At 39.3% G+C, this 14,338-nt stretch overlaps 1 protein-coding gene across 2 annotated transcripts in view; it reads right to left on the bottom strand.

Moving 5' to 3' along the window:
• Positions 1–9,132: 9,132 nt before the first annotated feature.
• Positions 9,133–14,338, bottom strand: part of ap3b1a (adaptor related protein complex 3 subunit beta 1a) — a 48,318-nt gene continuing 43,112 nt past the window's right edge. For both annotated transcript variants that reach the window (XM_063889903.1, XM_063889902.1), the window contains exon 27: positions 9,133–10,151. In XM_063889903.1, the coding sequence (XP_063745973.1) occupies positions 9,998–10,151 (154 nt within the window). In that variant the 3' untranslated portion in view covers positions 9,133–9,997. The remainder of the gene's footprint in view (positions 10,152–14,338) is intronic.

A 14,338-nucleotide genomic window follows, 5' to 3' on the forward strand; every position in this document is an offset into this window, starting at 1 on the left:
TCCCAGTTGTAATCCTAACAAGATTACCACCTCCTCTTGTGTAATCCCTCAGTATTATGACACATCTGTTATTAACACAAGGTGACAAAGGTGGCGGCACAAGTGGGCCAGGCTTTAAAATCTTTTCAAATGTTAACCAGCATGTTCCTGGAGCCGGTTAAAGTGTTAATTGGCTGATTGAGTCCATTTATCTAATCCCTCAATTTCCCCTCCAAAGCGCCAGTGGATTTGGGTGAAGTGCTGCACACGATCTCTATTCAAATATCTCCATATGACAACTGCTCGTCGACCACTCCAATTAAAGGCCAGTCACTTTCTGTTTAAGGAGCCTCAAAAGATCTCCTCTGTGTGCGTGGTGCAAACAAAAGGATCTTTCCAAAAGCATTTAACTCCCCAAAAGTGACTCCCCGGGACCCACCCCCTCAGAGGCCCTCTCAGGGGATTAGATGCTGGATTTAGGAGGAGAAATACAACACTGCCCCCCCCTCCCACAGTATTTCTTTTCTCTTTCCGCTAAATAGGGGTCTGCGTGTGCGTGTTCAGCACCGTGGAAATGAGATGCGCATTTAAATCTGAGGGTTGTGTCCAGGAAACCTGGTCCGCCCGCCCCGCCGGCCGGCCCCGGGTTAATTAAGCAGACTTCAGAGCTGCGGGAGAAAGAAAGAGGCCAGGTTTCTCTCTACATCTGTGATTTCTAGCAAATTCATCCAGTCCCGCCTCACCCCTTGGTGCGCAGAGGAGGATTTTTAAATGGCAAATTAGCATTCAGATGAGAGGCCGGAGCGTTATGGCGCTGTGCTGCAGAGCAGGACACATACACATTATACAGGAGTCATATTTGAAATCTAAAGGAGGATACTGATGACTGCAAGTGACACAACCTGTACCTAAACACAAGCCCTGCATTCACTGAAGTCAACACTGAACAGATCTCTGCTCCTCTCTCAAGTCCCAAGTATCAACTCTCAAATCAGGATAGAAGAAATAATAATGTAAGTGGAACAAAAAAGTACTGATACCATGTAAACACAGCTATCAAAGTTCCCTTAAAGACGTTTAGTTTAGAAACAAATAACATGACAAATATCCTCTCCTAATATATCTGGGCTGTTTATTGATGAATATTTCCATTGGTGATTAATCTAATGATTGATTTCTTGATAAATTGTTTAAAAAAGTCAGAAACAGTGGCAGGCATACTGTTAAAGTACCATGGCACAAGATAAGTTTGATCACTCTGAAACCCAAAACAAGAGTTTTATTGGCTGCTTGAAAAATAACTAAAACAACTCGTCAATTATCAAACTATTTGCTTAGTAGTCAACTTAAAATAGATTATTTAGTTAAAAAATAAAACTCTACCTTTCATGAACCAAACTGTGGAAATCATGGTTTCCAACATAAAATAAATCAGCCTACACATCAATTTAAATATGCTGTCCATATTTTACATTGAATTTGTGTTGTTTCAAATATATCTTGATGAAGGAAATAGATCTCAAACATACATTAGAGAAAGAAGGAACCTCAGATATGTTTGATTATTATCATTATTTCTAAAATGATCTATCAAATGATGTTAGTATTATTGGGAAATCAACTATAAAAAAGAATAAAGGGAAACATCACAAAGTTACAGTACAACATGACCTCTCTCCCACAGGTCTTGTTTTTTCTGTAATACAGTCCTAAAGTCTGCATTTATTTTCATTTAAGACAAAAAGCATCAACCACAATTCATGTTTAAGAAGATTGAACAATCCAATATTTGGGCATTTTGAAACCATTATACATTTTCTATCAATCTATTAATCTACTAATTGATGTAGCTCACATCACTACCAATCTTTCCAGGAATATAATAAATAACATTCTCTGGTAAATAAAATGCAAACATGAAGTACTATGCAACAAAAAGCAAATCTGCAGATGAAACCGTAGCGAGTAAATCATAAAAAATAAAGAGATATTCCATTTTCTAAACAAATTAAATTCCTTGCACAAAACATTCATTCATCCCAAACAGAAACATGGGAACACACAGAGGCACTTCTCTGATTTCCAGACTCCACTCTGGCTTTTATAATCATTGAAGAGACGGAAGCTGATGCAGATGCAAAGTGTTTGCGTCGTGCGGAGAGGCCTGGCACTTGCCCGCTTTATTGTGTACCCGCTGTCACATACAGGTCTTCATTAGGGGCGTCTAGAGACTGTGTGAGGGGGCTTTTGTGTGCGTGAATCTCTGGTTTATGTGTCTTTTTGCACCACTAACACGCCACTATGTCAGATGGAGTCTGTTTTAGTGCAAGGCTTTATGGGGCCAAATTGGTGCTGAATAGGACGGCGGAGCACTTTAACAGCACTCACCTTCTCCTCACCCCTTTTAACTTATTAACTTATATTAACTCATTTTAACCTGTCAACAGCTCTGCATCTGTATCACAAATAAATCACAGCAGCGTGTGTGCAGATGAGTGTGTGCAGAAAATGTGTTTACCTCTATGTGAATCCACAAGCTTTTTACCTCCTATTCACTATTAATGCCAATCTCCATTTTGACTGTGTGATCACTTTTTAATGCACTTGAGTGTTTTTTAAAGTGCAATCAAACGCTAATTAAAGGCTGGTGGGTTTTTCTCCCCTCCCGGCTGACCGTAAATGCTCTTTTGTGCATGCTTTCACTATTAGAGAAACATACGCATGAGTCAATTGTTAAATGCACCTGCAAGATGGTCCTCAGTGAGCCGAGTCTCCTTTAAAGGACACACAAATGAAAGGTAAACAATGCAATGAAAGCACAGCCTTTCAAAACATTTCCAATGTTAAGTTTGTCAAGCTTGTTGAGTGCCGGCACACAGTGGATGAGTGCATAAAGCCACAGCGTTCTGTCAACACAAGAGTCCACTTTAAAAGCTATAAAAGCGAAATGATTCAGTCGTTATCACAAAACATCATGAGTATTTCGACTTTATGGTACTCTATCCACTACCTTTTAGAAGCTAATGTTGTACTTTTTACTCCACTACATTAATCTGAGTTTAAGTTTCTTTTTAGATTTAGATGATATGCTAACACCAGATATGAATCATTTATTAAATACACTTTTACAATACAATTATACGTTAAAATATCCAGCAGCGGTATACTAAACAATATAAATCAGCTCTACATTAGCCAGCTGTGGAAAACACATCAATAATAATAATCCAGTAATGTAATCTGAAATTCGGCCATTACAGATAACAAGTACTTTTACTGTTGGTACTTTAAGTATATTTTGATGCTGATACTTTCATATACGTGATTATGAATGCAGGTTTTTAACTTGTACCAGAGCATTTGCTCCTTTAACTCAGAAGTGGAGGAAGAACTGAGATTATTAAAGTAAAAGTATCAATAATACTGTGTAAAAATACTCTGTTACAAGTACTGCATTCATTCATAATTGTACTTAAGTAAAAAAAAAAGTTAAAAAGTACACATTTAAAAATACTTATGGTACAAAGATAAAAGTACTCTTTATGCGAAATGGCCATTTTAAGGAGCAGATTAATTGTATTAATATTATTGGTGCATTTATTTGTTTACCACTTCAATGTTGCATTTATCGAAGCTGTGGTTTATGTGGAGTACTTCATGAACTACTGGGTAGTTTAACCCCTAATAATAAATATTCTAATGTGTGTTGAATCATTTTTTGTATTAATAATCCCAGTCTGCAGAGTAAAACAACTAACTGTGTGTTAATTGTGGAGTGAAAAGCACCACATTTGCCAACAAAATGTAGTGAGGTGAGAGTATATATATATATATATATATTATATATATTTATATATATATATATAAAATATATATATTTTATATATATATATATATAAAATATATATATTTTATATATATATATATTTTATATATATATATATATATTTTATATATATATATATAAAATATATATATATTATATATATATTTTATATATATATATAATATATATAATATATATTATATATATATAAAATATATATATATATAAAATATATATATTTATATAAAATATATATATTTTATATAAATATATATATATAAAATATATATATTTATATAAAATATATATATATAAAATATATATATTTTATATAAATATATATATAAAATATATATATTTTATATATATATATATATATATATAAAATATATATATATATATATATATAGGAATAACTATTTCATTTTTCCTGCAGGATAATTGTTGACAGTATTAACTGAGGAAGTATTTGTTGAATGCTTTGCTACTTTAACCTTTATGAGTCAGATCATGAAATATATGTTGGAGTGCGCCTGCTAACCCTGTCAGAAGCCTCTCCCTACTCATCTCCCCTGGAGATGAAGATTGATAAATGTGGGACACCAAAAAGGAAAGTGAAAAATCAAATCAGCAGAGCTGGATGTGTCTGTCCCTCTAATGAGCCGCTGATTGAACATTTCAGCGGGGAAACATGTAGTCATTAGTCTCTATGCTCCAAAGAAGCATTTCCAAAGAAACTTCAGTAGAGGAGAAAAAATCTAATTACAATACAGGAGACAAAGAAATAGCTGTGAAGCATCAATTTAAGTATAATCACCACAATTACTGTTCCCACAGGCCTGCTGGAGTTACTCACTGATTGTTTTTGGGGGGAGAAATTGTATTTGTGTGGATATGACACCTTTTCCTCAGATGTCATGCATCTTCCCATTATAACGCAGGTATTGGTTTTAAGTAAGGTGTGTTTAGCTCGTCAAGGGAACATCATCTTGTGTTTCCAGAGGATTAACTGCGTTAGCGACTTGTGAAATGATCAGCTGCACAATCTGTAATTTATTTATTAGCCTTCAACAATCAGTATTAGAAAGAGGTCAGTTTGGATGCACATGCAAAGGAAGATTAAACATTTTCTTTTTGGATATTCCAATGTTTTAAAGGGCAGGTTCACTACTTTCTAAAAACAATATCCTGATGAATCTCAACTAAGATCATTATTTAAAAAAATATGATCTAGCAAAGAAATAGTCATAATTAGGAGATTTCCCTTTCTTATGAAGTCAAATCAAATGTGTTATCTATAAAGTCATTACAATACCCCACCCTGCTTTAAGACCCTCGTCTCAGACAGGAAAAAACACCAAACTCCTCCTGGATAAACTTTAATAGGAACCTTTTCAAAGAAACCTCAGAAAGAAGAGAAAAAAATACTCAAATTTCGTAGTTGTAGTTTTAATAATTTAGAAGTTGCAACATACTGAACAATCTGCCCGACAACAGCTACAACTGTTACGATAAACAAGAGATGCAAATGCCGTGGACAGAACACAACTAATTTAGCTTTGTTTCCTAGGTTAAAAAAGGCAGTCTGGTTTTTTAAGATGCCAATTATTAGTAAGAATTGAAAATTGACTGTCAAACTTTGAGAAGTCACACTTCTCAAAGTTTAAAGATCAGGAATTACTGTTACAGATCAAACTGGTGTCTGTTTGTAGCAGGGGTCGCAACTGAGTTTTGTCTAAATTATAGAGCAAGAAAGGATGTGACATCCAGTTTTTCATAGCCATTTATAATAAACGTAAGCAACAGTTGTAGCCTAAGCATTACCAGGACGTTTTTTTGTCTAATTTGTATAGAAAATATTAGCTTTGTGTTTAAAACTGCTACTGTATTCCTCTTAACACACCATGAAATGTTATTGAGGGATCAGTAGGAGACGGAGCTGAAGTGCAAGAACAGTTGAAAGCAAAGAATTGAGATATTATTGTTATGATGAAACCATTCATATTCTTCCTGATAAAAGAAGGAAATCTATACTTTGCTGATATTAATGTGCCTGTAACTCCGCCTGCATGTGTTTCCCTGTCAGAGGGGCTGATCAGAGACAAGCTGGCTAATGAGAAGTTGCTCTCAGTGGTAAGGTCAGACAGGCGTTTCCTCAGCTGGGGATCCCTTTGCCTTACCCCCCCTCATCTCTCCCCCCTAATATCCCCTCCATCCTCTCTCTCTTCAAACACAGAGCGTGATAAGACCAGCTGAACAGGCCCATCATGTCACCCTGCTGCAACCCACAGAGGGAGAGAAATCAAGCTGTCACTGCACAGCAATGCTGAGGGAGAGCTGAGGGGGGGAGAGAGGCTCCCTGTTCTCCCATTCCCTCCCCAGAGCCTATTATAGCAGGTGCCAACGCCGCGAGATGGATCACACACACACACACACACACACACACACACACACACACACACACACACACACACACACACACACACACACACACACACACACACACACACACACACACACACACACACACACACACACACACACACACACACACACACACACACACACACACACACACACACACACACACACCCTTGTGTATCTATCAGTATGAGGCCACCCTGTGCTGAGTTCATTTAAACTCTTTCCTAATCTTTACTTTACATAGCTCCTGAAAGTCCGACGTATAAAAAATGATAAAATAACAAAACACTTAAATCATGATAGCAGCTTTGTCATATTATTGTGCTAAATGCTAACTGCAGCATGCTAAAATACTCACAATATCCTAGCTAATATGCAGAAGTCAAACGGTTTTACTGTGCTAGCATGCTAACATTTGCCAGAGAGCACTCAACTCAACGAAAAACTCAGGTGGAACGGTTATGCATAGCCTCTATTCTTAAGTTTTTCAAGGAATGATTTTGTAATTTGTAACTTTTTCCTGAGAGCCAGTGAGAGTCACACTGTAAAGATGTGAGCCAAATAAAACTCACTCTAAACCTGTGTAAAGCCAAGGCGAGCTGCAGGTTCATAATTCTCAGTAGGTTTTTCATTACAAGCTACCTCCTTCACACTGTAAATGTTGTTTCTACATGCCACTCGATGCATTTCAACATCGTTTATAGCAGCTTTACTTCTCAGCCAGCATTTGTTTTTAGTTGAATAAATGATCAAATACTGCATAAAATAACATCCCTGTAATATTCAGCTTTACGATGTGTTTCTCTCAAAACATGGTAAATATCATACCTGCTAGATGTCTGCATGTTAGCATCAGTAACTGTACACTCTCACAGAGCCACTAGTGAGGCTTTTTAATCACATAAAAAGGAAGGAAGCTTAGCTTAAATAAAAACAAGTATTTCAAATTGGCTTATTGTAACAAAAACGTGACAAAGATTGGTTTCCAGAGTAATGAAATGTGGAAATACGTTTGAAAACCTTCTACATGGCGCTGAATCTGTATTATATGCATGTGTGTGTGTGTGTGTGTGTGTGTGTGTGTGTGTGTGTGTGTGTGCATCTGGCAGGCCTGACACAGCTCATGTGTGTGTGTTTGTGTGTGTGTGAGATGGGAACAGCTGGCTGAGGGAATGAGTACAGAGGGAGAGGTGATGGATGCGAGTGGAGCTCCTGTGACAGATGAGCTAACAGGTGTTCACCACAGCCCTCAGAGAGACGCTATTTATGAGCCGGAAAAGACAGCCAGACGCAAAGCGCACTACGCCACCGGCCGCCTCAAAGCTACAACACATCACGTACATCTGCACTACTTTATCCGACAATAAGCAGCACTGCTCAACTGTCTACAGGCGGCTTTAGTTTGCTAAGAGCTTCTCTACGCACCAGCTGAAGCTCTTACTTTGCATCATTCTCCCTGCAGTGTCTCTTATATCTACTACTGAATATTAAAATACATCACAAAGCTTTATCGTGTATCTTAACCTGAGTTGCAGCAAAGAAACAACCTCTTTGTTGTGCTGTTGACTCTTAGTAATGCTCTGCTGCACATAAACTGAAATCATTGACTCTTAAACATTTATGTTTAGTTTATAGCAGGGTCAGCAGTTTGGGGGTTCGGAACACTTTACAGGCACAGTTCACCGCTGTAGCCCACTGCTGTTTGGTTTTATGCTTATAATTTGTACTCAATATCAGGTCATCCAGAGTAAATCTGAAAATGCAAACGTTTATGTTGTCAGTATGTTTGTGTATCTGTGTCTCTCTATTCATTTATGAATCAAATGGATGTTAAAATGTTTGTTTGAGGGCTGTAACCGCTGGCAGATATGATGTTTTCCTGTTACTGAATGTAGCTTAAGCCTCAGGATGTTCTGTATTGCTTTACATTCAACTTAAAGAGCAAAGCACCTATGCCTTTGTGTTCATATGAAAACCCAGAAAGGTGTTTAAGCAAAACCTACAGATGATCTGGAGAATCTTCAAACCATCTGGATGAAAAAATATTAAGTCAGTAAGCAGCACGAAAAAAACATTTTCACCACTCAAGCTGTGAGTAATAATATGTCTTTGCTCTTTTTCCAAGTTACTTGATATGTTAATATAAAATAATGGAGACTAACTTCAATATAGACAACTATTACTGACTGTGAAAAGATTAAAAAAAAACTTGGTTCACGTTCAAATTACGCAAAGACATATCTAATTTCCGGCTAATACCTTTGCAACTTGAGAAGCATATTTTTTCATCCAGATGTTTCAACCACTCTGAAGTTTATGAATATTCCTTCATTACAGCAGTAAGGGTTGATTAAAAACCTTCTAGGTTTGACAAGTTTTTAGTTTTAGAAAACTAAATAAAAACATGCTTAACTGTGTGACTAAAATGTAAAAAAGAATGCACGAGAAAGAATGCAGCAGCTTATGTTGGTACTGTGGTCACCATTTTTTACGTTTGTGTCAGACATAAGCAGCAGTTTAACATGTTACAAGGTAATATTTATTATGATTGTTGTATCTTCAGTATATTTGTGCTTTGATGTCAGGCATGTTAGTGAGAACTCTTTTGCTAGGGCCCAGATTACAAGTCACTACTTCCTGGTTCTTTGGATACAAATAGTCAATTGTTGAGAGAAACATGAGCGTAAAGGGGGAAGAACGTATGTGAACAAGTGGAGTGACAGATTCATCAAAATCATGGAGTCATGAGTACACGATTTGCGCTTCAGCCGGCCAATTAGCAGAACTCATCATTAACGATTTTGTGTTTCAGCCATGATCATCTAAAGGAGCATAAATCACAGCACAGAGAAGTTGAAGAAGCGCCATCAGCGATAATCGCAAGACACAAATAAATAAAAAGGTTATTGTTTTAATAAATTCACTTTTTTATTGTTCAGCAAAAGCAATACAAATAAAACAACCTTGTTGATTCAAGTCTAACTTGTACGTTTGGTTTTCTAAATAAGATTATTTTCACTTAGAAGGCACTTTTAAAATGTGATTTAGGGGGCAGCGTAAAGGTTGGAATGTAAAACTACATCATGGATAAAGGCTTTGATGGTTTTGGTGTTGCAACAGCTTTTCAAAGGTTTATAAAGAAGAAAGAGTGTTTTTATGAGTTTCAATTAATTGAATAATATCCTCCTTTTCTCGGTTGTTAGCACAAATGCCGATGAAATAGAGTCGGACATCAACACTTTAGTGGAGTATCTCAATCTCTATGGTTGTTGCTTATCACAGTGTAACTGCAGTATACTGTGTCTGCCCAAATCTATATACAGCTGTTTGTACATAGTATTGTTTGGTAACATCCACAAATGGCCTGAATATTAAATAGTCACCATTGTGGTTAAACGGCCAACTGTTTTGACATAATTAGATGTAGTAATGTCATGTTTACCAGGGAGTTATTTATGAAAGGCCACATTTTAAATCACTTCTATAAGGCCTTCTGTGTGTTTTCAAAGAGGATCATCATTTTATTCAAGACATTGCCATTCAGGTCAATCCTTTCCCAAATCAGATCAAAATAATTATTTCCAGTTGATTCTCTGTGTGAACACTTTATTCCAGCTATATTGTCTTTTCTGTATTTCAGATCAAAGTGCCATGTGTTTGCAATAAATGCCTGAACTGTCATAAACCAAAGAAATAAAACGTATTGAATCCTTTATGAAGTGTGGTTCCCCTGTACCTTTACTAAAGGGAGGGGGGATGAGAGGGAGTCTACGCCTGGACGAGGGCTTGTTTGAGGTCTCGGAGCAACATGGACGCCATGACGCTCTTCTCTGTGTTGATGGTCAGCAGGGCGGTGGAGGACTCCTTCAGCTCCAAACACACCAAGACCAGAGCTCCACTGCTGACTGTCCGCCCTGCAAACCTGCAGACGGGTTAGAGAACATGGGTCAGCTTTAAAAACACTCAAATCGACTGAAACACGGCCTTAGAGAGAAAGTTCATCCAACAGATTTAATGGAACCACTTGCTTCCAAAGAATTGTTCCTATAAAAACCTGTTTACAGAATGTTGTGGGGTTTGTCTACAGTATCAGGTCCATTGTTTCCAGGAAAGATAACTAACTTTGGATAACTTTTTCAGTGCTTATTCGGGTGGAAGCAGACAGTACAGACACAGCTATCTAAAGATGAATTCGACACAAAGGTGACGGATAAATCCTGAGAAATGACAACAGACATTCACTGATAAAAAAATGATATTCACCCATCTGCAAAAATGGTTCAATTTCATCACCCTGATTGAAGTAAGCATACAGTTTTATAAAAACCAATTAACTTGTTTCAACAATGATCATTACTGTGCAGGATGAGTGGGCCTGGTATTTCACAAGCTATTTGAAAAATAAAAACGGATGCTTAAAGATAAGCGCTTTGCATTCTTCTAGCAATTTATCTAATTTTTCACCTGTCTAAGTGTCTAATTATTTATACATTTTTATTTGTATTTACTTTTTTGTTATACAGAATAAACAGCATAAGTTACCTTTTGGTTACAAAATTCAAATAAAACACCAATATCTGAGTGAATTGAAAAGTTGATAACAAACATCAGCCTCCTTAATTATTTTTTAGAATAAATGCGTTGGTCAGCCGACACACTCACATCTCTTCCCCAAACTCCATAACTCATCATGTTAGAACATTTTCCAACACCTCACACCTTGTAATTGCTCTATATTAGTGCGTGAGACATAGAGGGAAACCGATGTGACAGGAAAAACAGAGAGCAGAGTAACAGACAGTCCATTATCCCAGCTGACTAAAGAGCCATTAGCTGGGACACGCCCTCCGCGCCAGTCAAACTGCGTTTAGCCTCTTTTTATGGACTCTGGGTGTCTATGAGTGTGTGTGAGCCTCTCGACCGGTACGGTCACCGGCTCCCTTCGGGCTTTCGGGAGAATTCTCCGTCCCCTGTTTCCTTGGATACCGTCCCTGCAGACTAGGGGGCAAATCTGGGCACACATGGTCCCCATTGAGAGCGCTAACAAGAGGCAGACAGGGGCTATGACCCAGTGTGACCCTCTCTTTGAGGGCGACAGAGCCGAGCCGGGCCCCCCCCACTCCTGCTCCCCTCTGGCCCCTCTGCATCTCCGAGCCTCACGTGGCCAACTCCCAGCCATCTGCCTCCATTTAGCACTACATCCCGGCAACAAAGACCCCCCGTGGCAGCCTGCTTAGGCCTGACAAACAGCCCACAAAGAGCCCCACTTAGGCCTGACTAAAGCCTGTGAAGGGCCCCCACAGGACGGGCTGTGGACAGAGCGGCGTGCTGCGCGGCAGGAGCGGCTAGCACGTCCACCAATTAGCACGCACACGTTAAAGACCGAGAGGCAGGGAGGGGGGACATACAATGAAACAGTGCTGGCTCACAAACCCAGTGTGTCTGCGAGCGTCTCCGGGGAGCCGCTAAATTACCATCAACAGAGGAGAGGGAGTTTATCAGGGAGCTCTCAGGGAGGAGAGGGAGTCCTCCTCAGGCTTAATTAAAATATTAGCCACTTCAGCAGGAAACACAAGCCATTCAAGAAGAGGATTCATTTCCCTCAAAAATACCAACCTCTTTGCTTCTTTAAATAATTCAGGGGGTTGCACATCAATCCAAATGACTAATTGTAGGAATTAAGGCTAAGACCTCTCTCATAATCCTCTACAACCTTAAAAACACTACCAAAATGAACACAAAAAATGTTGTTTCTATTAAAATCATTAAAACATTTACAGTCAACATACAAGGGAACATCCGGTTGCATTCAGCCCCTCCCTTTGCCTGCCCCCCCTCCCCTCTGTCAGCAGCTTAAGGTGTCTATGTGGTCCCCGTGGCTTTGCTAATGGATTTAGGATATAAATCTATCATTTACTCAGCCAGTTAACACTACCCCGAGGCTGCTTTCATTCTGTCTCTGGAGACGCCGCTGCGGGCCTTTGTTGGCGTGTTGTAATAGGAGCTTGTGAAAGAATCACGCATGTGTTTTGATCGTGTTTGCTTTGAATATTCCCACTTTGCGGTGTGTGGTAGTGTGAATGTTCAGGTGCAGAAACCAGACCACCATCACATCTGACACAACATCCGTGCATTTTTAGGGACTAGAAGGGAAAGATTAAGGACAAGCGGGCCTTAAACGGGTCATTGGTATTCTCCTGCACTCTTCACATTCAGGGCTAAACACTGGATTAATTGCAGCGTATGGAAAGAAAAGCAAAGCATAACCCCTGGACTTAGAGCAGGCGGATTGGCATCGATCGGCAGGGCTGCGGCTAAGCATCACTCTCCAATTATCTGTGATTCTCCTCAGTGCAGAGAGCCTGGGTGTGCCATCTGCCTCCCCTCCACCCTGCCACTGCAAACACAAAGTGGGCTTCACCTTTACATTCACCCTCACGCAGAGAAGACACAGATGATTCTGCAACCGAGAATGCAGGACTTAACCCACAGCGAGAACAGAAGCCCCCTGCATCTAAACTATTATGGTTTTCTGGTTTTGTGCATGATGTTTTTCAGCAGAATCAGGGAAGCTGAGGCCATGTGCGTGGTGGCTGCAGCTGGATATTAATGCTCCATGCTGGTTCTTGGCCAGGTGGACCAGCGGAGGAGTGTCCTTCAACTGAGTGGTCAGTGAGGCCAGACCAGAGCCCAACACATGCGAGTAGATTCAGACCAGGCAGATGGCCAGCACTATTAGCCCCAATTACAACCAGGAACCCTCCACGCATCTCCAGAGCTCGGCCATACGGGCAAACTGCAGCGAGCACTCGAAAGGCGGGGGGCCAGACGGACGGGAAATGAAGGAGAGGACAAACAGACTTCGGAGGATGATGAGAAACAACATGGGAAGAGGAGATGAGAATTTAATTCAACGAGGGTTCAAGGAAGTGTGATGTGATCGCATGTCGCCTATTTATTGTTGTCTAATAAAAATCAACATTAAAAACAAATACAAAATTCTTTCTATCATCTGAAGATGCCTCATAAGCTAAAGCGTTGAAGCTATCTGTGATGAAGAGACTAAACGTTTAATTGCCCGGGTTATAAATGATAGTCAATTACATTTTTAATAGGAACAAGAATTCAACTTAATTGTAAAAAAGGATAATTCAGTGTTTCAAGAAACATCATATAATTATTTCACAGTGTAAAGTAAAGAGAAAGCATAGCTTATAAATCAACGGGTTCAGTTTTTCCCCCTCTAAATTAGGCTCTAACCAGAGGGATTGGCAATGCATGCAAAATTCGATCAAATTTGCTTTCAAACGGACTGAAAAATAGAGCACATTTATTCTATTCCGCCTGTTTAGACATAAACAAGAACAGCGTTTTCTACATTTGCTTTCCTGCTTGATTTATTGCCATCCTCCTTTCCAGCAATCAATTTCTGTGTTTCAGTGGCATCCCCCTCCGCCCGGCCTCATCGCCTGTTTGGGAAAAGCAGTGCTGCACCCTGCTGATAAACAAGAGGAGTGCAGGGATGCAGAGGTGCATGAGGGGGGAGGCAGGCTGTTGCTTTGTTGAACAGAGCCTGTGTTAACTGCAATATCTATCATCCAGGAGGTCACTATCACAGGCAATGTAAGCTGTGAGCTGTATATAGTGAATTTAGGACATAAATCTCATAGAATATTTCTACATTAAAGTCAAACTCTTCCCCCTCTGAGGGCAGACTCTTTGACAGATCTTACCTGGATTACAGAGGACTTTCTCTGGGGAGATCAGAGGAGAAAAAGAAGGAGTTCTGTGTTGAGGTCACCTCACACATCACATTTAATGCAGAGTGACCTCCACAATAAGCTCTCAGTGGGTGTATCCGATAAGATCGATCCCTCTGCTCTGCAAGTGTGTGTGTGTGTGTGTGTGTGTGTGTGTGTGTGTGTGTGTGTGTGTGTGTGTGTGTGTGTGTGTGTGTGTGTGTGTGTGTGTGTGTGTGTGTGTGTGTGTGTGTGTCTGTGTGTTATTTAAATGATGCACAGCGGCAACACACTAAAACATTGTGGCTAAAATGACCAGTGCAAAAACCATTAGTCGACTCAGAATGTAATCAACAACAATTAATAGTTT

Source organism: Eleginops maclovinus, chromosome 8, assembly GCF_036324505.1.
Source record: "Eleginops maclovinus isolate JMC-PN-2008 ecotype Puerto Natales chromosome 8, JC_Emac_rtc_rv5, whole genome shotgun sequence".
Classification (NCBI taxonomy): domain Eukaryota; kingdom Metazoa; phylum Chordata; class Actinopteri; order Perciformes; family Eleginopidae; genus Eleginops; species Eleginops maclovinus.